At 43.5% G+C, this 26,543-nt stretch overlaps 1 protein-coding gene across 2 annotated transcripts in view; it reads right to left on the reverse strand.

Annotated features, from left to right (window-relative positions):
* Positions 1 to 26,543, reverse strand: part of PTPN12 (protein tyrosine phosphatase non-receptor type 12) — a 169,837-nt gene that overhangs the window by 37,708 nt on the left and 105,586 nt on the right. For both annotated transcript variants that reach the window (XM_050936860.1, XM_050936861.1), the window contains exon 12: positions 15,008 to 15,093. In XM_050936860.1, the coding sequence (XP_050792817.1) occupies positions 15,008 to 15,093 (86 nt within the window). The remainder of the gene's footprint in view (positions 1 to 15,007; positions 15,094 to 26,543) is intronic.

Consider the following 26,543-nt stretch of genomic DNA (forward strand, 5'->3'; position numbering starts at 1 on the left):
GAACTTGGCATTGGCCACTGTTGGAAGATCAGATACTGGGCTAGATGGACCTTTGGTCTTACCCAGTATGGTCATTCTTATGTAAGCATTTGAAACCTGTGAAAACCTTTATTTGTAGGCAGACACACAAGAAACAAATTAAAGTTCAGCTGGAAAGCTACACATCTGTAAGATACCTTCGTCTCTAATGGTATGTCTATACTGCAAGATAAGCCCAGGGTTAGCAGGACTCATGTCAGGGAACCCTGGGTTTGAGAATCCATGATTGCCAACACAAGGTTAAAATTTTTAACCTGGACCTGAACCCGAACCAAGGGCTCTGGTGTCCACACTGTAGTACACAGACCCAAGTCCAACCAACTGTATCCCAGACTTCCTAGTGCCCTCTCAAAATGTGGTGACTCTAGCTCTTCGTTAGTGGTGCAGTGTAGGAAAACTTGATTGTCCATGCTACACATTACACGAAGTTTGAACACTCCCCCCAACAAACCCTGCTGAGCAGTCACTTTGGTCTGCAGGCTTCCACCAACTGGAGTCAGCAAAATGGAGACGTTGCCATTTCCAGAACTTCTATTTGGGCTTTTGCTCCTGTTTCAAGATGCAGGCAGAGCTTCCATGAGATGCTGGTGGGCAGTTTGGTGGCTTTTTATGACCCACAGAAGACAGCTGACAGAGCTAATGACCAAGCAGGACGACGACGACGACAACAACAGACATGGCAGACTCAAATCAGCTGATGCTGCTCATGACATTCTGTATAGCCACTGATACCTGCTACATACGCTGGTGCTTCTGGAGCAGGGCCACAAGCACAGACTTGTGGGATCATATCACCATGCAGATGGGACGACCAGCACTGGGTCCATAACTTTTGCTATATTTCTGAAGCTTTGGGAGCAGCTTGCCCCGAACCCTCCTGTGTAAGATCATATGCGTGATGTAAGTCCAGAAGCAGATTGCTGTAACTGTTTAGAAGCTAGCTGTCCCAGACTGTAACAGGTCCGTTGCCCTCCATTTGGTGCAAGAAAGTCAATTATGGGTAAAATGGTGACAGATTTCTGAGACAAGCAGGTGTGTAGTTTAACCCAACATGACAGGCATTAAAGAATATTCCTTAAGTAATCCGCTGGCTTTGGGAGAATGGCGTGATGCCAGTAAACCAAGTGCCAGCTCTAGCCAAGGCCATAGGTATTAACTGACGAACTCATAACTGGAAACCAAACCAGCTCACCTGTATGTTAGGTTTGTTCAGAATAGGTATTCGTTTTATAAGAATATATTTAGTGTTTAGACTATGAAATGCTTGTAAATTGCTGCATGCATTAATCTCACTTGTAATGTCTGTATTCCATGTTGCAAGGTAAGATACAAGTTTGTTTTATAAAACTGTAAAAATGCCTGCTCTGAACTTGTGAACAGAGACAGGAAGAGTGGTTCTCACCACCCGTCAAGACAAACTATCAAGACTTGATGGGCCCTCTAGGACAAAGCTTTCTGATTGCCCCATCCACCCATGAAGAATTTACATGCAGGAGCACTCATCCCATTGGTTTGTACTCTGGTGAAAGGCTTATAAAGGTGCTCACAAGAAGAAATAGTTCTGTTTGCTGTTTGAACTCTCATAGGGTCAGAAACACTAAACCAAAGCAGAGATCCCCAGAGTCAACCTGGGTCCACCCTGTAAGACATTTTGAACAGCAAAATGTGATGAAGTGGGTATTCACCCACGAAAGCTTATGTTCTAATACGTCTGTTAGTCTATAAGGTGCCACAGGACTCTGTCATTTTTTACAGATCCAGACTAACACAGCTACCCCTCTGATACCTGACACCATGCAAGGCACTGCATTTAACCGTATGGAATGGAAATCCATCAACCTCATGAAGAAACCTGCACAAGTACAGATAGATATCGTCTTCCTTTCCAAATGCAAATGGATGGACATCATACCAAATGCACTGAAGGTGAAAAATGCATTGCTATCTACATACTGCACAAGCCACAGTGAGAGATTATGCTACACACTATTAAAGAAACTGAGGAACCACCTTATCAGCATCCTATACAGTAAACAGGAAAGTATCAAAAAAGAGCTCTCAACCTGGACACTTTCATAAATAACCAGCCTTCCACACAAACGGACTTTACTAAACGTAGACAGGAGATCTACATTACACACTTCACCTCTCTACAAAGGAAAAAGGACTGTAAGCTGTCTAAAATCCTACCTGCCACATGGGGCCATAACAGTGGTACCCCTAACTCACCCAGCAATATCGTCAATTTATCCAGCTACACGCTCAACCTGGCAGAAGAGTCTGTCCTATCTTGGGGACTGTTTTGCCCCACCCCACCCACGAACATGATACAGTTCTGTGGTGATCTGGAAGCCTACTTTCGCTGTCTCCTACTCAAAGAATACTTTCAAGATAACACTGAATAGCGCACGGATACACAGATACCCTCCCACCAACAGCACAAAAAAAAAAAAAAAAAAGAACTCCACATGGACTCCTTCTGAGGGTCAAAATGACAGTCTGCACCTATGCATAGAATGCTTCCGCCAACGTGCACAGGCAGAAATTGTAGAAAAACAACATCGCTTGCCTCATAACCTAAGCTGTGCAGAACGCAATGCTATCCACAGCATCAGAAACCACTGAGACATTATAATCAAAGAGGCTGATAAAGGAGGTGCTGTTGTCATCATGAACAGGTCTGACTACCAAAAGGAGGGTGCCAGACAACTCTCCAACACCAAATTCTACAGGCCACTTTCCTCAGATCCCACTAAGAAATTGCACCATCTACTCAGGACACTCCCTACACTAACACAGGAACTAATCAACACACCCTTAGAGCCCCAACCAGGGTTATTCTATCTACTACCCAAGATCCACAACCCTGGAAATCCTGGATGCCCCATCGTCTCTGGAATTGGCACTCTCACTGAAGGACTGTCTGGATATGTGGACTCTCTACTCAGACTCTACACCATGAGCACTCCCAGGTATCTCTGTGACACCACTGATTTTCTGAGGAAACTACAATGCATTGGTGATCTTCCAGAAAACACCATCCTAGCCATCATGGATGTGGAGGCTCTCTACACAAACATCCCACACACAGATGGAATACAAGCTGTCAGGAACAGTATTGCTGATGATGCCACAGCTCAACTGGTTGCTGAGCTCTGTGACTTTATCCTCACGCACAATTACTTCAAATTTGGTGACTATACTTCCAGACCAGTGGCACCGCTATGAGTACCCGCATGGTCCCACAATATGCCAACATTTTTATGACTGACCTGGAATGCTTCCTCAGCTCTCGTTCACTCATGTCCCTTCTCTACCTACGCTACATTGATGACATCATCAGCTGAACCTATGGGAAGGAAACTCTGGAAGAACTCCACCACAATTTCAACAGCTTCCACCCCATCATCAACCTCAGCCTGGACCAATCTACATGGGAGATCCACTTCCTAGACACCATAATACAAATAAGTGACGATCACGTTACCACCCTATACCAGAAACCCATCGACCGCTATGCCTATCTTCATGCCTCCAGCTTCACCCCCGACATACCACATGATCCATCGTCTACAGCCAAGCACTGAGGTACAACCGCATGTGCTCCAACCCCTCAGACAGAGACCAACACCTACAAGATCTTCACCAAGCATTCTCAAAACTAGGATACCCACATAAGTAAATAAGGAAACAAATCAACAGAGCCAGACGTGTACCCAGAAGCCTCCTGCTGCAAGACAAGCCCAAGAAAGAAACCGACAGAACTGCGTTGGCCATCACCTACAGTCCTCAGCTAAAACCTCTCCAATGCATCACCAGTGATCTACAACTCATCCTGGACAATGATCTCTCGCTTTCACAGGCTTTGGGAGGTAGGCCAGTCCTTGCCCACAGACAACCCACCAACCTTAGGCATATTCTCACCAGCAACCACACACCGCACCATAGTAACTAACTCAGGAACTAATCCATGCAAGAAACCCCGATGCCAACTCTGCCCACATATCTACATCAGTGACACCATCACAGGACCTAACCAGATCAGCCACAATATCACTGGTTCATTCACCTGCACGTCCACCAATGTAATATATGCCATCATGTGCCAGCAATGCCGCATAGCTATGTACATCGGCCAAACTGGACAATCCTTATGTAAAAGGATAAATGGACACAAGTCAGATAGTAGAAATGGCAATACACAAAAACCTGTAGGAGAACACTTCCATCTCCCTGAACACACAATAGCAGATTTAAAGGTAGCCATCCTGCAGCAAAAAAACTTCAGGACCAAACTCCAAAGAGAAACTGCTGAACTTCAGTTCATTTGCAAATTTGACACCATCAGATCAGGATTAAACAAAGACTGTGACTGGCTAGCCAACTACAAAAGCAGTTTCTCCTCCATTGGTGTTCACACCTCAACTGCTAGAAGAGGGCCTCATCCTCCCTGATTGAACTAACCTCTTTATTCCTAGACTGATTCTTGCCTGCATATTTATACTTGTCTCCGGAAATGTCCTCTACATGCATCTGATGAAGCGGGTATTTACCCACAAAAGCTTATGCTCCAATACGTCTGTTAGCCTATAAGGTGCCACAGGACTCTCTGCTGCATTTTGAACAGAGATTACTACGTTTCTGTCACCTTCAGAAACCATAGATGGTAACTCATTTGTGTATATATGTTTGCTTGCTTTAACTGGTAAATAACTCATTTTTCCCCCTAGTTAATAAACTTTAGGTAGTTTATTACAGAAGTAGCTATAGGTGTTGTCTTTGGCATAAGTTCTAGGGTACCAATTGATCTGGGGTAAGTGACTGGTTTCTCGGGACTAAAAACAACCTGAATATTTTGTGATTTTTGGTGACAAGATAGTCCCCCTTGGGCTCTCCGATCTGTAAGTGACACCATGTAAGACTACTACAGTGATCTAGGAGTTCATATTTGTTACTAGGCTGGTGAAATTGAATTATAGAACATACATCAATTTGGGGTACCTGCCTTGTTTTTGACTGACTGTCCTGAGGTACGCACTCACAGTTATGAGCCACTCCAAACAGTGTGACAAATGGGGTTTCCAAACTGCAGTGGGGCCACTGATGGGACTCATGCTCATCGTGCGCCCACCTCAAGGAGCACATGAATTCATAAGCCACAAAGGGTCTTACTCCCTAGTTATGAAGGACCTTGTGGACAACAGAGGCCAAATTATGAACCTCAATGTTGATTGCACTGGAAAAGTTCATGATACCAGGGTTTTCCACCAACTGGGAGTCTACATTTTTAGACAGGCTGGGACATGATTCCCACCACATGACTGTCATAAACAAGAGTTACTATCCTCACTGTTATTCTCAGGGACACTGCATATCCCTTTTTGCTTCGTGAAACCATACCCTGATCTTAGAGGCCCTGGCAAAAGAAGGTTTAATTACAGTCTCAGCAGGTGCAGAGTGGTGATGGAATGTGCGTTTGGCCGACTGAAATCCTGCTAGCAATATTTACAGACCTGTTTGGATTCCAGTGTCATAATCTTTGTGAAGCCAAAGGTGAGCCATTTCCCCAAATGGAAATATGACAGAGGTGCACTTTGTGGCTAAGTGTCTAACACAGCTGCAGCTGGATATACCCAGGCAACAGAAATTAGGGATGCTTTGTGTTCTCACTTTATGGACTGGCATGGGCCAGTGGCAGAGGGAGAATAGTATGTTTATGAATGTGCTTGTTGCGGGGAGTGGGGAGGATTTGATCACCATGTACTGTACTTTTGAATGACATGACTGCTTATTATGAAATGCAGGAAGGGGGAAAAAAACAGATGGATTGATGTTTATAGCTGTATTGAGACATGGGTTTTGCATGCAACAGGAGTGGGGAACCTACCCCTTGCTCATTTTCATCCGGCCCGCAGACCAAAACACATTCAACTCACCCGCTGGGGATGGGGAGACTTGGGGCTCCCCCCCGACCCCACGGTGGGGTGAGCTAGTGCTTGTGGGGGTGGGGGGAGAAGGGCTGGAGCCTTGAGCGCCAGTTCATCCCGCTGTGGGTGGAAGCCCCAAACCCCCATGCCCTCCATGCAAGTGAGCTGAACTTGTGTGGCGTACCACTGATTTTTTTGGTGGGTCAACGTCCCGACACAGAAAAGGTTCCCCACTTCTGGCATACAACCTCCCAGTTGTCCCTGATCATGTGTTTACTTTTAGTATATGATGTGTTGCCATGACAATAAAATTTCTTTACAAAATGAAAGCCTTTATTTTCAGACATGTATTGGAAAAGTACAATATTAAACTGTTGCCTGGCAGGCCAGCTGCCGTTAGCACACCAAATCAGCAGCAACACTAAAAGCTTTAAAAATAACCAAGAACAAAGTGTATAAACAAGTGCAAATAGTTGAACTATATACAAGACACCCTCCAGGTTTTCCACACACTTGCAGCCAGGACAGGGCTGTCCACGGAGGAGAGGTTCAGCACTGAGGACCACATGAGACACATTTGCCCTGTCCTGTCACTCATAGGGCCCCACTGAATGGGCCACCGTGTTCCTGGAATGCAGGCCAACGTACCATGGAGGGGACACAGGCCATGGTGCTGGTGCAGCAGGAGCCTGCACTTTTGCAGCCATTAGAGGTAGCAGCCACTCAAACAATTCTCTCTGTTGTGCTCTCTCCTCCTCCCTTAGCTGCCATTCCTGTTCCAGGAACTGTGAAAGAGTGCCTGCTTCCATGCTGCTACCCTGTCAAGCTGCAAAGCCAGCCTGAGCCTGTCCGCTTGCCTCTCAGCATGTCTGTCTTTTTGCTGCAAGTCCCTTTGCCTTTGGTACTCATGCTACTTATTGGCCCAGTCCAGAACTTCAATCAAATTCATCATGCTTCCTCCTGGAGCCGTCTGTGAGGGTACGAGGAGTCAGGCTTCTGCAATGTAGGCGAGCTAAGAAGGTATTGCAACATGCAGAGTTTGAGAGGTCTGGAACAGGACAAGACACAGAAGGTTACTGTCTTGAGTATCACTCAATATCAATATATTGGCAGAGGGCTGCTCCAGACCACAGAAGCTCCTTGGACATAGCCAGGTTAAATTGCAGTGAGAGAAAAAAAGTGTATGCCACCAAAGTATTCATACATATGGTGACTGAACAACACATCCATAAATGGAGTGGGCTGGTGAACTACTGAGGTGGTCCTGAAAAAAATACACCTTTCCTTAAAATGAGACTCCCTATCTGGAGTTCTTGTTATGTGTCTGGGTCAGAATTCATGGGGGAAAAAAAATCAACAGGATGCTGCATTTGGGCTTCCACATTGCTTCAGACCTCCCTGATGGCTTCTGACACAGTCTTTTAGGACTGCATGAAAAGAGACAACTAGTCCCTCCCTCCCCTGGCAATTTTATGGACTGAATTCAACCTCCCCAGTCATATTTGGAACTAGTGGTTTCATCACCCATGGAAAGTATAGACTACATTTAAAAGACATGAACTACATTTGAACCTCTTCCCCACCATACAGTTCAGTCCTTTCAGGCATCTTGTTATCAACTCAATACTGTATTGAGCTAATACAGACAGGGAAAGTAATACTAGTGTATTATTTTAACAAACTGGAATTTATTAGAAAAAATGTGCAACCTCCCAGTAAAAAATCTCTTTTTATATATCTTGTTTTACTCTTTGTGGTTCCTGGCCTCTACTTTGAATTCCCTGTGGTGGGGAGGGTGGCATCGTGATGCCATGGAACTGGCATACAATCCGCCATTAATGGATACACGCTTCTATCTAGGGCTTCTCTCTTTTATATTGGTTCTTACAGTAGAAATTGCTCCCATTCTTATATTAACAAACATGAAAACAGACCCAGAAACTTACTTGGCTCTCGGGCAGCTTCTCCCTCTTCTGTTTCAGCAGCCAGTTCTGCAGTGGGGCGTTCCTCCAAGGGACATAAAAAATGCTCTTTTGAGTACATCCTCAAGATGTGCTGCAGTTGCTCCTGCAGCAAAGCCTCCTCCTAGGACGAGTTTCACCAACAGAGTTACTTCATTTGCCTCATTCGGCACCTGCTACTGGCACCTATTTATTTCGTTGCTGGCTTCTGGGACCAGCTGGATGCCATCCCAGCTTACCAGGTCATCGTACACAGTTGATGGCTCAAGTGCAGTCACCAGCCCCCGGTTAGACTCATCATAAAATGGGCATGATGTTGGTGTGCAGCCAGAGATGCGTTTGTGGTCCCTGGTTTTCTGGTACTCTTGAGTTGCTTAATCTGTTTTCTGTACTGATCGCTGGTCTGATAAGTTTCCAGTGCCACCATCTTCTTTCCTAGTAGTTGGTATTCATGGTCACTCCTAGTACTCTTACTAAAATCCAGTTTTTCTGACCTTGCACCAGAGATTAGCCAAAATCTGGCTGTGCTCACATGACCATGAAGCAGCACACTTTGTAAAGGGACATCTGGTCAGTATCCATTGCAAACACTGAAGATTTTCCTAGGGTGTGTTTGCAGCTTGGCAATCAGAATAAAATGGAGGGGTTAAACACAAAGGTGCTGCACTGGAACAAGGAGGGTGCTTCCATTTCCATGGAGTTGACCGCTGATTCTTGGGAGATAGAGGACAAAGGAAGTTGGCCCATAGCATTGTAGGAGATTACTGGTGGACTCCAAGGACCAGAGTCCAGGAAAGGAGGGGTGCTGCAAAACACCCCTACACTATAGTACAAACAATAAGGCTTGAACCCTGGGTCCCTTCTTGACTTGAGTTCAGACAGACCTTCCATGGTCACAGGGTCCTGGGACCCTGGGTCAGAGCACAAGTTCAAGAGATTTGCACGTAGACTGAAGGCTTTAGCCTGAGTCAGAGCCCAGGCTTATATTACAGTGTAGACATATCCCAAGATCACTCAACCCAATGAAGGATTTTCTTTTCATTTCCTGTATAAGCCTGTTTTCTTTTACAAAAAAAATCCTCTTGGCACCATCTCACCCCTATTAATATGTACATGAAAGTTTATTATAATTTTATCAATATACACCAATGGTTGCGGTGGCAAAATACGTAATGCACAATTATACTTTTATGCTTGCAGATAAAACTCAGGCTAACAGTTATACGAAGTTAAATTGAAGAGGGCACATTATTTTATCTTCTGAGAAGCCATATTCACAAATCCCTCCCAAGTGGATCAAACCTCTTCACCTTCAACAGAGGAACTATCAGTCAGGAAGAGCTAAGATAAAAAGGACCCAATCCAGGAACTTTATTCAAACTTTTTCCATAGCTACTGTAACTGTTAACATTAATAAAAACTATGTATGTGAGGGGAAATTCAAGAACAGTTGGATACAGTGAACAGAAGAAAATATATATATAAGCCAACTGAATTAAAGAATAAAAAACTGTTTAAAGATATTCCTGCAATAATGGAAAGAAAAAGGTTAGAATCAGAAACTGATAAGTAGTATTACCACAGACCACACGTAAGTGAGGAGTGAACTGCAGAGAAAAGGAATGATTGGGGGTCATATGGGAATATGAGCCAAGATCAAGAAAAAAGCATTTGAGTGGGATGCCATAGTAAGATAATCTCTTGAAAAAAATGCATCTGCAGTTTTTTGGGACATGAAATCCAGGTAATTTGTGATCGAAGGAGGAGTTCTATAGCTCTAGAGCAAAAGTAAAAACTGATAGGGATTTGATGTGCTGGCCCAGTTCCTTACTCCACTCTAACATCTCTATCTTTCTCCATCTCTATAGTGAGAAACTCTGCTCAATTGTGATGGCTAAATGGTTATGCCACTACTCTTGAAGTGGAGGGGGGCAGTTTTAGGACCAGATTTTTTAAGAGTAATTGTTTCTTTGCGTCAATAAAGCTAGCACAGAGTTTACTTTTTATCATAGTATTTAACACAAAAAGATAAGATTTTTTAAAAAAGATAAATAGATTTATAAAAAAGATTCTCCTGAACCTGGACTGATGGACCATTCAGGAATTTTCTGGGCTTTCTGAAATCATTCAAGCTTTGTGCTTCATAACATGTGAAATATATTCCATGGCCTATTCATTCATGCTCTAACAAATTTTGTTGCTTAATTGAGCATATCATACATGTAGACAACAGGTACTTAGGTGCATGCACACAGTTAGTGAAGTTTTCCATTCAGTTTGTTTAAAAGCAAAGCTATAAATAATTTATAAAACCTACAGCTTGCAGATTAGTGTTAAAGACATGAGCAATTTTTGATTGAGATGACTTTAGAAAATGAGCAAACAGCATTATGTAAAGAAAATAAAAGGTCGTATTGTTTTTCCCCTTTTAAGTTACTACCTTGGGTAAGAACAATTGCTTGCTTTTAACCCCGTTAGAAACTGAACATATATATTCTCTTAAATACCCATTTGACTGGAAGTCTTAAAAACGTTAATCTAAAGAAGATTAAATATTTTCCACCAATATTCCTGGAGAAAGTTAAATACTTTAACAAGCAATTTATTCAGATAGACTAGGAACGTGGAACACCCTCCCTGAACTGGTCAGTAAAGCCACTGTACCCTATTTAAATCCCACCTAAAAACTATTTCTACAAGGAGATATCCAAGAAACAAGATGTCTGTAACCCACTTAGCTATTCTGTTTATATTATTAATATATTTAGTCTCACTGTAACGAGGCGGTGTGGCTCCCCTCCTCATCCAGGAGGGTCGAGCCCCGTCAATCATCCCTAGGGGTGGGGCCTCAAAGCAGAAGTCCCGCCCCCCCAGAGGGTCAAGCGGCGACCCGGAAGAATAAAAGCCGGCCCTCAGCCCTCAGTTGGAGCCCAGCCACCGTCAGGAGCAGACCTGTCCGCGGGAGCTCCTGACTGGCCAGAACCTCCCTGCTACGACGACGAGCTGCCGGAGCTGCCCCGCGCCCGCTACGACGAGGAGCTACTGGAGCTGCCCCATGCCCGCTACGACGAGGAGCTGCCGGAGCCACCCTGCCCCCGTTGCAGCCCCGAGGACCCCCCGGAACAGGACTGGCCGGATTTCCCAGAGGAGCTGCCGGACCTGCTGCCCAGCCCTGGCCGTGAGGAGCCGATGTGGTGGGACCTCCCTGAAGCTGATCCCACGAACCAGGTAGGCTCGGAGGGGGATACTGGAAGTAGCCCGGGGGCAGCCAACCCGAGTCAGGCTGCAGACCTCCCGATACCCATGTCAGTGTGTTTCGGTCAGGACCTCCCCACTGACCACCACTAGCAGCGTCAGCCGCTACTAGGGCCCCGGGCTGGAACGCAGAGGAGTGGGTGGGCCTGCGTTCCCCCTGCCACCCATAACCGGGTGGCATACTCCCCCTCTTCCCGCCTAGTGCCACTGCTCTGCCCTGATCCGAAGGGCCAGAGCTATTAGAACTGTGTTTGGTGCCCCGCCCGAACCAAGGGCTGGGCCCCCTTTGACTTTGCCACTGCCCAGTCCTATCCACAGGGACCGACTACCCGCGCGGTGGGCGACAGTCCCGAGAACCGAGACCCGCAGAGGACAAGTCGAGGCCGGTGTGGCTCCCCTCCTCATCCGGGAGGGTCGAACCCCGGCGAGTCTCGCTTACACTCACCCATATGGAGGAAGGAAATAGAGTATTGAAAAGAAGGGGCATAGTGGCACTGGAATTAGAATTTTGAATTGTTGTGGATGAAAGACAGGGAGGATAGTAGTGTGCAAGAGAACAGTGTGTTTAACAAGACAGACATGAGGCTGTCACCCTGATAGGACTGTTACAAGTAAAGTTTACTAATTTGTGTTTTTAAATTCTAGGTTCTCCAGGGCAGGGACTATATCTTCATCTGTGTTTGGGATGCATCTTGCACACCATGAGCATTATTACAATAACTGTCTCCACCATAAGAAACTACGAAGTGGCAGAAGTTAGTCCCACCTCCAAAAGTGATGGTACAGTAGTTGTGGTCAGAAAAGCCCACAAAGATAATTAACTGAATGCCACACCTTTTTCAGGACTATTTTACCCACTAAATATCTTGCATAATATTCTCCCAAACATAACCACTACTTCTGACTCACTAGTTTCTAGACAGCTTTTATCTCCAGTTCGTACACATGCTATTTTTCTCTCCAACCAAAATGACTTAAATCTCATTTTACTGTATACAACTCACAGTTCTAATCACTCCAAGACACTTAGTAAATATACAATCTCCATCTCAGAATTATCCTCATGTTGAATTGCTTTTTATTTATCTCATACTTGTTTCTTTTAAACTAGTTTAAATTGAAAGGTTCTGAGATTTTTTTTTGTTATCTTAAGATCATAAACATTTTTGTGACATAATATGCAGTTTCTTGTATATTTACTGTTCCTCCAATTCAGAGGCTGGCAAGTATGATTAATGCTGATCTTTGGCCTTCTTCTAGATCATTAAAAGTATATGCCCCCAATACTAACTTGACCCTGTGGTACTCCATTTGGAAGAGATTAATTTTTAATGGTAAAAACTGTAACATCTGTCATACAACTTTTAATCTGTGCTGTGGTATTTAACCAACTGAAAACATTTTTATACTGTACTACATAAAATATTTTATAAAGGCCAAATTATGCTGCATCTACCAAAACAGCAAATGTTTCAAAAATTCTGTCAATATAACTTTATAAATGAGTTGGTTGATTGAAAAGCTTCATTTCCTCACAAGTGCAATCCCTAATTCCATTATATGTCTAAATATTTTGCAAAGAAAATATTCATTGACTGGCTATTTCCTGTATCTTCTTTTATGCCCTTAAAAATAAAGGTACTAAATTTGCTGGTCCATCATCAGGTACCTCAGTTTTTTCACTTTTTTCACAAAAATAAACAAACAAGAAACCGCATATTATGTCACAAAAATGTTTGATCTTAAGATAACAAAAAAAAATCTCAGAACCTTTCAATTTAAACTAGTTTAAAAGAAACAAGTATGAGATAAATAAAAAGCAATTCAACATGAGGATAATTGAGATGGAGATTGATTATATTGTTTATATATTGTTGAAAATAAGGAAACAGTTAAAGAAAGCGCTAGATAAAGTTACCTGGTATCTTATATATAATGTAACAAAGGATGTATCTAACATGTGCACCAAAAATTTGTCTATTCAGAAGTCTTAGCTGCTCCCACACTCCACACCTCACCAAAAAAGAGAGGGGGTGGGGGAGTGGTGCCTCTCAGGCAGATCTGATTCTCCCCTTCCCCCTCACAAAAAATAAGGTATTCCTTCATCTTTTCTTCATGCTGTCTCCTAACTATTGTCTGCTTTAAAGTTCCAATTGCTTGTGTTTATCTTTCTAGAAAGAGAGCAAAACTAACCATTTAGAGTCACTCCATGTCTCATATTTTCCTTTCACTCTCTTTTTTCTGGAGGTATCTCTAGACCCTTGTGTGCCTGTCTCTGCAAGCTATTTTACATCTGTACATCCAGTCTCCCACCTTCAGTTTTAAGTTTTTTCTCTTTGAATAAATAAAAGGTCAGTTGGTCAAACCATTGCTCTTAATTATTAAAGCATTCTTCCTTTTTACCTTTAAAAATATAAGCTTTAAATATCAATGTATGTTTCTATAACAGATAACATTATATGTAAGTTTGTGCATATACTGTACACACAACCAAAAATAGCATTATAATAGCTTTTGTGCGCATTAGATATTACAGGATCGGGGGAAATATGACAAAGTAAATGTCTGTTAGTTTTGTAAATAGAAAACATAGGGGAAGCTCTTAAACATCCTCCCTTCAACATGCTTCTATTGCTACGACTATGCAGTCATAACATTAGCTACAGCCTGAAAGTCTTCATAATATTGAAGATTTAGGGCTTGTCTACGTTACCCTCTGGATCAACAGGCAGTGATTGATCCAGCAGGGGTCGATTTATCGTGTCTACCGCGAGTGCTCTCCTGTTGACTCCGGTATTCCACCGAAGCGAGAGGCGCAGGTGGAGCTGACAGGAGAACATCAGCCATTGATTTACTGCAGTGAAGACACCGCGATAAGTAGATCTACATTTGTTGACTTCAGCTACATTATTCACGTAGCTGAAGTTGCGTAACTTAGATCGATTCCCCCCTCATCCACCCCCAGTGTAGACTCTGAAGTGCCTAAATCCCACATGATGCATAGGCTCCTAAGTCAATTAGGTGTTGTGACACTGAGTGCAGCAACACTTAAATAGCTTTAAAAATCTGAGCCATGGTGATTTAAAAACAGTTTACTATTAGCTTTTTGAAGGTTTTCCTTACTTTTTCTGGGACATCTTTAAAAGGTTTGGCTTCCATATTCCAAAGTTCTTTTGTTTTGCCAACAAGGCTTTGCTGAGAAGTTTATTTTGGTTATGTTTTGAGGGGGTGGAAAAACAAATATATAATCTGAAGAGTTTCTGATACGCCCTACTAAAGGAAGCATGGAAGAAGTTAACTATATGATCACTATAAAAACACTATGAAAAGGTGGCACACTCTTCACAGCCCAAATAGGAAAGAAGCAGCACTTCATTTACAACACTCAAACCACAAATTCACCTCCTAACGTTTGCAAAAATACATTCAAAGGTCAAAATAGACCACATTAAAACATACTTTCATACTTTCAACATTAAGTTAATTGTGTGTGTCTGTGACTCTCCAAAGTGTATTATCTTGAGATCATGCAACAATTGACTAGGTTAGGATTTGTATTAAATACCACATGTGGTGTTGCTGTGATGCAAGACTTTTATTCAGTGTCCTAAGACAAGCAGATAGAACGAGGCGGAACAATTGCTGCATAAATTACATTTTAACTTGCCTTTGGAATTACGTCAATTAATACTTGTTACACTTTCAAAAAATCCATTTGTTCGTACAAATATGCACTATTAGCAATATCAAATGAGACAGGATTGTTCATTTAAGTATAAACTTTGTAACTCTCTTAAAGCTCAAAACTGAGAAGATGAACAGTACCTGCGGGTCCGTGGAGGCTTTGGTGGAGGAGAGTCCTGTTTCTCAAGATCTATAGAATTGACAGTTTTCTCTGTACTAGTTTCATTCTGCCAAAAAAAATAAATAAATCCAACTATATTTTATTCAAAGTTGAAAGAATCATGATCACTAGAATTTAATACATTTCTACATGTCCCTGAAACAGAATGAGGACCCAAACCAAACTTGAAAAAAGCATGGGGTGACAACAGCAAGTCACTAAGCCACCATACACTTGCTTCAGCTTCCAATTTAAGCATAGATTACATTCTGTACATATATTTATAAAGCACCTCTCCCAAAAAAAGCACTGAGGGAATTGAGATAAGGATCTTAAAAGGACACTAACTTTAGAACCCACTTCTGAATAATTTGTTTTACTTACCGTTATTCAGTGTTGTGTATAACAAATCTCAGATTCATCTGTCACTTTAATAAAAGTATTTTTCATATTGTTTTCTTTAAGTATTTGACAGCATTGAGTGTACAATAGTCTCACTGTTTCCTTTGTACAATCAGTTTCCCATCTTGGGGGAAATGAATCTTTCAAACCACAAAAGGAAAACACAAATTGGAGAAGGGATTCAACAGGAGAGAGTAGTATACAAGATAATGCATTTTCCCTAAAATGACTAGTTTTCAAGTTGACAGTATTCCTTTGCATTTAAAGTTGAAGAGATACTCTCCTGCCTTACACAGCAAGCCATTGCAGAAGTAAAACGTCCGTCCATGTCTGCCCCCAAACCAGACACTTTTTTTTTTTTTTTAAAGAAATTTCATATTCATGTCAACTAACTAGAACTGCACCAAGTGGACAAAGCCAATATTAGTTTTCATGCACAGAGTTACCTTAAACATGTGTATAACAATTCGGAAGGTAAGTTCAGAAGTTAGTATTATTAAAAATGGAATACACAATATTTTTGAAAAAGATCTCTTCTTGGAGCTAACTTTGAAATATCTTTAAGAAGAAAAATTTGCGAAACAGGCATCGCCAGCATCTCAGAAACAAGTAATTTATTCCCAGAAACATGGCATTAATTTCAACTGATATGCCTATCACTCCTAGTTCAGTCAGATGTGATCCAGGGCACATGTGACCTACTGTTGCCTTCTGACAGTGTTTGACCTATTTACACTAAGAGCTTGGCTACACTGGCACTTTACAGCGCTGCAACTTTCGCGCTCAGGGGTGTGAAAAAACACCCCCCTGAGCGCTGCAAGATACAGTGCTGTAAAGCCTCAGTGTAATCAGTGCCGCAGCGCTGGGAGCACGGCTCCCAGCGCTGCAAGCTACACCCGTAAGGAATGTGGTTTACATGCAGCGCTGGGAGAGAGCTCTCTCCCAGCGCTGGTGCTCCGAACACACAAACACTTCAAAGCGCTGCTGCGGCAGCGCTTGAAATATCAAGTGTAGCCATACCCTAAGTAGTTGACAGTCTTTTATAATGTGGTTGCCTGTCAACTAGAATACCTGACTTCTACGCAGTACCTCTGGTATCAACCCCAGAAGAGAGCACAAGGACCGACACCCGACTGAGCCCCTACCTCCACCCCCGGCAAGAGACAGCCCTACTGGTGAGAATGTTGGGAAGCTTGCATTTCCAAATTAAAGCTAAATCTAAATTAAACCTAGTTCCATTAGCTTCATCCTCCAAAAAGCAGTGCAGATGAAGGTATTAAGAGAAAACCCTAGCCTTCCTAATCACTGATTATTGGCCTCAACCAACCACTTGCCTGCTTCCCTAGACAAATGTTATTTCACTGTCCAGCAGTAGACAAGTTTAAAGAAGAGAATCTGCCTCAAAACAAGAAGGACAAAGAATATTAGCTCACCAGCCTCTAGTCTAGCAATTGATTTAAAAGCCAATAATATATTTATGAATCAATATGCTGGTTACTGAATGAGACAAAGATCTCAAAGATTAACAGGTGTGTTGTGAGCAAGACACGGGAAGTCATTCTTCCACTCTACTCTGCGCTGGTCAGGCCTCAGCTGAAGTATTGTGTCCAGTTCTGGGCACTGCATTTCAAGAAAGATGTGGAGAAATTGGAGAGGGTCCAGAGAAGAGCAACAAGAATGATTAACAGTCTAGAGAACATAATCTATGAAGGAAGGCTGAAAGAATTGGGTTTCTTTAGTTTGGAAAAGAGAAGACTGAGAGGGGACATGATAGCAGTTTTCAGGTATCTAAAAGGGTGTCATAAGGAGGTGGGAGAAAACTTGTTCACCGTAGCCTCTAAGGATAGAACAAGAAGCAAAGTACTTAAACTGCAGCAAGGGAGGTTTAGGTTGGACATTAGGAAAAAGTTCCTGTCAGGGTGGTTAAACATTAGAATAAACTGCCTAGAGAGGTTGTGGAATCTCCATCTCTGGAGATATTTAAGAGTAGGTTGGATAAATGTCTATCAGGGATGGTCTAGACAGTATTTGGTCCTGCCATGAGGGCAGGGGACTGGACTCAATGACCTCTCGAGGTCCCTTCCAGTCCTAGAGTCTATGAATCTGGCCCAGTGGCAACCCACTGCTATTTTGAAGATAATCCTCACTCTCTCCTATTGTGGTAGGGCTCCTGCCTACCAGAAGATAGTTATCAGCACTGCAGTAGTAAAACACCAGGTGGTTTTCACATGAGATGTGTGCCCCATTCTGGATCTAAGGAACAGCCTAAATCAGAATTCTGAAGGAAATGCAGAGTCTACCTTCCTGATCAAAGATTTGCTACAGCAACAAGTATTCAGATTAAATCTAAATGGTGATAATTCAGAATTACTGGATGCTTTGTTAAAGTATTTTCATACTGAAGTTCAGGGAACAGATCTTTTCAGATCTCAGCCTAGGAACTGTAGTCAAAACACACACCGTATAAATTTCCTTTGGGAAATGTATCCCAACACCAATGTTTTATCTAGAGAAACTGAGCACTAAATGTAAACAAACCATTATTTAATGGGTACCTCATTTAGCTAAACATCTAACAGAAGTCAGCTAGGATGAAGATTTGAGACTGACAGTGAAGACATATTATGCGATCTTTGCTCTAGTCTAAGTAGACTGTAGCAATGTATTTGTTGCTATATTTTAACTACATACAAAAAGCTATGTTAAAAAATGTTAAGTCTGCAAACTCAAGCACACAAAAAGGTTAGGAAATGCAAGAACTAAGATTGCCTGTGCAAACTTAATTCAGATCCCTTTTACAGATGCAGGATATGTTTAATTACATGATGACATACTATTTCCACAGGACCTCTACCTTATTTTGCAAGTCCTCTTCGTAATTCAGCTGCAACCCACACTTACAGTGTGGTTCTCTGCTCCTCCTCAGTGTCTGTACCACAGAAGTCTATGAATGTGCTCCTGGCTTTAAGCTAGCAAACTTGTGTCTTTTAGCTCAAGCAGAAGAGTTTCACGATTTTACAGCAAGAATTCCCAGGAGCACTGCATTACAAGTAAACAATTTAAAGCTTCCTGACCATGAATACAAAACACAAGTTTCTTTTGAACCCAACAGTTCAAATATATAGTTTGAGTCAGAAGCTGCAGGTGTTTGTTAAGGATTACTGAGTTTATTCAGTCTTTCCCAGTAGTCACTCTTTCATGGACCCTGTTGTAAGTAACAGACATTCCTTTTATACTCAAAGCACAACAGGAGCCACAGAACATCCTACAAGTTTGACATGCTTCCCTGAAGTAGCAATTTATCTTTTAAACCAAAAGGTTAAAAAAGAAACAAAAAGATACCAATATAATCACTAAGGTAAAGCCTCTGAAGAGCAATAAACTTTACACAGTGACCCACATGTCAAAAAATTATATCTGTCCAAACAGAAGAAGAAAATTCCAGAGGTGAGGCCTCTTACTGAGACTTGCCAAACATTAAAGAAGTGCAGTATCAGGTACTCAGGACTCAACAACACATAGTTTAAGATTCTATAGCACTCTGAACATGTAAGTTATTACATAATTGTATTATATAATTTTCACAGGAAGACATGCAAGAGAAACCCAAAGAGGAAATGGTAGGATCATGTTATGACACAGGAACCAATCTACTTAGTAGAACAGACCTTGCACTAGTTGCTAATGTTGATAAAACATGACAAAGGATTAAGTCCCATGAGATATGGGACACTTAATAATATTGCTGATACCAATATTCTAAAATTGCAAGAAATCTGACCAGATATGCCATGTGAAAATGTTATAAATTGCCAAGTATGATAATCTTGTTTATGTATTTGAATCACACCTTTGTATTATGAGTTACTGATATGTATGGTATATCTGTATTTCAAAACTTCTGCTGTGTTTCTGGGTGACACTCCCATGCAGACTGGCATCACCACCGCCTAGCCTGTTTGATGGCCCATCAAGGTCACCATTGAAAGGAGTCAGGGGACATACCTTATGACTCAACAGGATTTGCAGGGGCATGCCTGTGGGCAGAACTTTAAGGCTTTTCCATGCCCAGGTACTGTGAAGCTTGTGTTTGGGACACAGGAAGTACAAGCCACATGGCAAAAGGAACATAAAGGGCTGCTGCATCATCTCCATTTTGTCTTCAATCGTGCTTCTTACCTCAGTTTTCTACAAACTGAGGCTCGGAACAAAAGGACTGAATGAATGACCCATCGAAGCTATGGATGTGTTTCAGAAGGACTTTCAAGCCAAGCCAACAAACTCACCAATACTGCTAAGTACCTGAAATATGGACTTTGAAGTCTGTATGTGTTTGATTGCTTTACCATTTAACAAACCTCTTATTTTTTCTTTTATCATAAACCTTTAGTTCTAGACACTAAAGGATTGGCTGGCAGCATGATATTTTGGGTAATATCCAACCTAACACCCACCTGGCAACGTGGCTGGACCTTTGGGGTGCAGAAGAACATTTTGTATATGTGAGCAGAGCTTTTTAAATAATTTCTCACTGCACTGGACCTATATGCTGATTGGGAGCCAGAGAATGGGAATGCAGTAAAGGGGGCTGTGTGGTTTCCTTTTTAGCTTCTTGATAACCAGCGTGGGGGATCAGGAGCACAGTTTGTGACTGGTTGAAGAGTTTAACTTCAGTGTTAACCACCCAGTTTTGGGAGTATCTGCTCTCCCTTTCGCATCCTGCCCAGACCTTTGCATTTCCAGTGAGGGCTGCCCTAGGGACACTGGGTCTCATTGAGTTATACCTTTAAACATTTTTAATGCACATTACTCTTAAAAAGAAAAAAAAAAGAAAAAAAAGTAAGGACACTGTCAAATGGATTTTCAAAAATTGACTGAATTTAAAATAAATCAAGTTTCTAACTGAACATTAAAAAGTACATGCATATATATTAAAAAATGTATTCACCTTCTGTTTATCATAAAATCATAGGACTGGAAGGGACCTTGAGAGTTCATCTAGTCCAGTGGTTTTCAAACTTTTTTTCTGGCGACCCAGTTGAAGAAAATTGTTGATGCCCGTGACCCAACGGAGCTGGGGATGAGAGGTTTGGGGTGTGGGAGGGGCTCAGGGCTGGGGTGTGGGGGTGAGGGCTGCAGGGTGGAGGCCGGGAATGAGGGGCTCAGGGTGTGGGAGGGGGCTCTGGGCTGGGGTGCAGGAGGGGGTCAGGGCTCTGGGTTGGGGGTGCAGGCTCTGGGCTGGGGCCAGGGATGAGGAGTTTGGGGTGCAGGAAGGGGTTCTGGGGGCTAAAAGCTGGGGCAGGGAATTGGGGCACAGGCTTACCTCGGGCGGCTCCCGGTGAGCAGTGCAGCAGGGGTGTTAAGGTAGGCTTCCTGCCTGTCCCGGCACCGTGGACCACGCTGTACCCTGGAAGTGGCCAGCAGCAGGTCCGGCTTCTAGGTGGAGGCGTGCAAGTGGCTCCGCATGGCTCTTGCCCCCAGGCACCATCCCGCTTGGCTTCCATTGGCCAGGAACCAGCCAATGGGAGTGTGGAGCCAGTACTCAGGGTGAGGGCAGCGTGCAGAGCCTCACAGCTCTCCCATCTGCTGGCAGGTGCACAGCGCGGTGTCAGAATAGGTAGGGACTAGCCTCTTTAGCTAGGCAGCACCACCGCCACAACCCAGTGCCTTACATTCCACGACCCAGTACTAGGTCATGACCTGCAGTTTGAAAACCACTGATCTAGTCCAGTCCCTTGCACTCATAGCAGGACTAATGAAGGATTTATGAAGAGTCTTTCCAGCAGAGTGGCGCTGGTAGCTCCCAAGTAACATCGAACATATTTAGGTCTGCCCCCCACCCCTTTTTTCTCACCTCCCTGCTGCAGGGAGCTGCTGAATGAGAGCTGCAGGAGATCTCTGAAGAAGCTGGCCAGCCCGGCTGATTCTGTTGAACAGATCGATGACACTATATTGACGTGATATTTAAGATCCCAAAGAAAAGAAAACACTGAACCAACGGCTGCAACAGGATTTCAACTCAAAAAACAATGTTTTCATTTTTGAAAATATATTAATTCTGATAGGGGCTTATGAAAAAGACTCCCAGAGAGTATTTTAATATAAAAAAAAAATACCAGCATACCTCACACCTCCCTGCTGCCATTTCCAGTTTAATTTTACTGCTTATGTTTCTGGTTAACACTTTTCCATAGCCTAGGAAGGCTAATTGACTAAACATCAGAACATTCACCCACTCCTTTGCTTACGTGTCTCCTGCTTCTATGCACATTCACACAACATACAAATATTACAGTGACCCCCGTGTATGAGAAGGCAAGAAACCTCTACGGCTGCCTTGCATTTCTATATTCCAGCTGCTAGGACTACAAGAGGTAAAAGGAGAATTTCCATTAGATGCTGAGAACATTGTTTCCATGACACTGATCAGTATCCTCCCAGTTTCATCTGACGCATCTCAAATCTGCCCAGGAATATACTGACACACCAGAAGTACCTATCCTTGACTGCAGGTACTTTTATATTAAGAGACAATTTAGGTACAGTTAAGAACAATGAACCCAAACCAAAACAGCTCAAAGCCCATATTGCAAGACAATAACCTAGTAAAAACATTTTAAAAAAAGGAACAAACTTCTATTACCTGCCAGTTTTCCTTAGACATAGCTAGAGCAGACTGGGTTGTTTCTTCTTAAGATGTCACTCCAGCAGCAGACACTCATAACACCCCAAACCCATCCTTGCTAGGGCACTGGATCCCCAAGTAATGTATTCTAAAAATGGTCATCTTATCCTACCCTTTTTCCTACACTATAACAGGTGGTACATGATTGAATGGATGTACTGTGCTGGAAAATAAGTGTAAGATATGAAATTTATTTTTCAAGATTGTTCCCACAAACAGTGCAGATCCAAGATCGTCCCAAGAAGGGCCAGCTATGATCAGGCAGATATGACAAAAAGTAGACTGGGAAAGAAGGTGGGGAAGATTTACAGAACTATGCAGTACAAACATTCAAATTAACATCAAGTTGACTGAGTTCCCTGTTTAAAAAAGAGAATCCAATTACATAATATTTCTTATTTACCTTCTTATCTTTAAGGCTTTAGGGTTCACATGGGGAGGGGTGAGACACACCCCCTTACCCCCTCACACACTCACATTCGGCAGGGGGTGACCAACCTACCTGACCCTCCCTGCCCTTCATGTCTGGCTGGGCACCCAGGACTGACCTGTCTCTCCTGGTACCTGGCACCATCTCTTCCTGAGGCAACATGTGGAGGGCACGCAGGGTCACATTCCTCCCCTCCCCAGATTTCTGCCAGGATTCACACCAGAATGTGGCCAGCAGCAGCCTTTTGGCACTGTGTGGGAGGAAAGGAACGGGAGATGCTTCCGGCTGCAGGGGAGCAGGGCGGGGGAAGGGATGATCTGGCCCCCCGTCTTTGCAGAGCTCATCTCTTCCCCACTCCACACCCCAAGCCGTGTGGCTGGAAACAGCTTGCTCCTTCCTGGCCGCTGCTAGCCAACTACATAACCTAGCCACCTCCAGCTACAGTGTGGGCAGGAATGGGCAGGGCCACTGAGAGCGGGTTTGGGCCCCAGTGAAAATTTTTTTTTCAGGCCCCCCAGTAAGGGCGGACCAGCTAAACAGGGCTGACAAAGCTGGGCCCCTTTCCGGACCACCAGGCCCCGGTAATTTGTACCGGCTTCCCCCTCACTCCATCGGCCTTGGGAAGGGTTAAACCCTAAGATTGCATTGTGCATCAAAGCCCAGGGAACCTGAATGCAGGAGCTTTAGCAAACCTGACCAGAGTAGTGGCTCAGCGGAGAAGGGTGCCTAGGAGATAGAGCAGCCCCACACTCCCTGGGGGCAGGATCCAGGGTGAGGTAGGTGGGGCACAGGTGAAGAGGGTGCTAAGCCCCTGCCCCAGGGCTGCTGTGGAGCCTACAGGTTTGGGGCGGAACTGGCTGGAATTCCTTCCCTCCCCCTGCCTCCAGAGCTTAACCGAGGGGTGCAGAGGCTTCCCCATGCTAGCACTGTGTGGGGCTTTGGCACATGCAGGGCTTGGCTCTTCCTGGCTAGCGCCCAGCCTGGAGGGTCTTGGGCTTTCCCAGGGAACCAGCCCAGCCAGAGACAGTGAGGAAGGAAGAAGCCTGTGTCATAACTTTATTCCCAGATCTGGACCTTAGCGTCCAAAATATGGGGGTTAGCATGAAAACCTCCAAGCTTAGCCACCAGCCTGGACCTGGTACCTGCTGCCACCACCCAAAAAATTAGAGTGTTTTGGGGCACTCTGGTCCCTCTGAAAAACCTTCCCTGGGGACCCCAAGACCCAAATCCCTTGAGTCTCACAACAAAGGGAAATAATCCTTTTTCCCTTCCCCCCTCCAGGTGCTCCTGGAGAGATACACAGACACAAGCTCTGTGAAACTACACAGAGAGACTCCCCCTCTCTGTTCCCAATCCTGAAAACAAAAAGTACTTTCCTATTCCCCCAGAGGGAATGTAAAATTAGGCTAGCAATCCAACACACAGATCTCCCCTTGATTTCTTCCTCCACCAATTCCCTGGTGAGTACAGACTTAATTTCCCTGAAGTAAAGAAAAACTCCAACAGGTCTTAAAAGAAAGCTTTATATAAAAAGAAAGAAAAATACATCCAAATGTCTCTCTGTATTAAGATGATACAATACAGGGTCAATTGCTTAAAAGAATATTGAATAAACAGCCTTATTCAAAAAGAATACAAATCAAAGCACTCCAGCACTTATATTCATGCAAATACCAAAGAAAAGAAACCATAGAACTTACTATCTGATCTCTTTGTCCTTACACTTAGAAACAGAAGACTAGAAAGTAGAAAGTACTTCTCCAAAGCTCAGAGAAAGCAGGCAGACTCCCAAAAGACTTAGACACTCAATTCCCTCCACCCAAAGTTGAAAAAATCCGGTTTCCTGATTGGTCCTCTGGTCAGGTGCTTCAGGTGAAAGAGACATTAACCCTTAGCTATCTGTTTATGACAGCCTGCCAGCCAGGCTGTTGGTGAGCTGAGCACTCTGACCAGGGGCTGGTTCTCCCCATAGCACTGGGAGTGGAATGCACCCCACCGGAAGGCAGGGGGAGGTACAGAGGAGCACTGGGGCTGGGTGGGCGAAGGGGCAAAGCAGAGAGAGGACAGTGAAAGAGGGAGCATGTAAAAGGACCGATGGGTGGGCAGCAGAGGTAACACCTAACAGGCTGCTGCCTCTTGCCTGCCCATACTCACCAGCCACCACAACGTGCAGCCAGTGCCAGCTGGAAATGGGACGAGGCCCTGCTGGCCAAGAGCCGGCATGCAGTGGGGGCTGCACTGATGCAGCAGCAGAGGGAGCAGCGAGCCCCGCACATTGTATCTTTGCCCCACCACCAGCCTTGTGCACCTTCCCCCATCGTCAGCCCCTGTATGCCCCCCCACTCACTGCTGGTGGGTGGGGGGCAAGCAAGCAGGGATCCAGCCAGCAGCAGGACCCACCAGTACTGGTGCGGGGGAGACAGAAAATACGGGACAATTTGCTCATTTTAAAGAAAAAAAGTCAAGACACCTGTAGGAGGGCTAAAATACAGGACTGTCCCTTTAGAAATGGGACATCTGGTCACCCTACATCAGTGGTTCCCAAACTTTAACAACCTGTGAATTCCTTTCACTAAAAAGTCAAGTCTCACGAACACCATCCTAAGAATTAGTAGTTCCAGTGATTTTCTCCTTTACCCAAGTATAAATTATAAAAGCATTCATCTTGGAAATATAAAATTTGTTTTTATGACATGCTTATTACACACTATTATTAATTTTTATCATTACAGTATTTTTATTACATTATGAAAACGGCAACACTCTTCCAAGATCTCACTTTCATAGCTTGTATCACTTTGAATAAGCCTGTTACAAGACAAGGGTCCTATGCTTCATCAAGGAGTATCAGATGTGAAACAGCATGAAGGTATTTAAGAAGCCAACTCAAATTGTTCCTACTACACAAGCATTCAGGTCTTGAGCAGTCCAGGCAAACAATGCATGTTACAATAAAGCTTAAATTTTTTATAATAATTTTAAAAACAAATACTAGCTGCCAATTTAATTTAAAAAACAGCAAAAAATATCCACCTCCTTTTTCACTTATAAGGAATCGTGAAGTTTAAGTCTCCTCAGTATGATAGATATGCTTGCTTTGATCTGCTTATTCTTGGAAGCCCAGGGGCTCTGGGCTGCTGGTCCTGTGCTGCTTGGGGTTCCTAGGGACAGCTCTGTCCGCCATCAGGGAATTCCCCCCCCCTCCATCCCGAGAACCTCCTGTAACATTTCACAAATCCCAGTTTGGAAACCACTTCCCTAGGGAATACTGCAGGATCTCAATCTGCCCCATGTTAGGACAGGGGTTAGGGAGGGAGAGCTTCTGGTTAAGGTAAAAAAAAGTGACCAACTTTGGGAGAAAAACCAAGATAATTACTATATCCTTGTGGAAAATGAAAAGCAGTTCTAATCTGACTCCCTAACGGCCATGGGAAAAGAAACTTAAAAAAACAACATGTAAAGAAGAATGAATTTTAGTGACTCAAGGGAGTCAGAGGGTTATAGACTAGGTACAGGCTACAGGGAGAGACTGTTGATTTAACTGGATGAGGCAGAAGACTGCCTTAAAGAAACTTATTGGCAGAGGCTGAGCCCATACTGGCTACTCGTTGAGCACACTAAGAACAAATGCCTGAACCCAAAGGGCATTAAATTATAAGAACCTTCTCAAAACCCTCCTGAAGAAACTCAAACTGCAGTATGCTTTGAGACCTGTTTGGTTCTGCACCAGCAAGAAAACACTGACCTAGACAGATGGGACAGCAGAGATATACTTTGTTTTTTTCATGATTAACAACTTTATGTGATTCAGAACTATTATCCTGATCCCTTGCTATTCCATCCTATTTATTATGACAACTTTATTGAATCTTATCCAATTAGACTAAGTTCTAAGGTCAGAAACCATAACTTCTGATTAATTTGCACAGCACCTAACAAACACACACACTCTCTGACAAGTAGGTGCTACTAAGTTTTATAATATACAAGTATATGTATA

This window comes from Gopherus flavomarginatus, chromosome 1, assembly GCF_025201925.1.
Source record: "Gopherus flavomarginatus isolate rGopFla2 chromosome 1, rGopFla2.mat.asm, whole genome shotgun sequence".
Taxonomy (NCBI): Eukaryota; Metazoa; Chordata; order Testudines; family Testudinidae; genus Gopherus; species Gopherus flavomarginatus.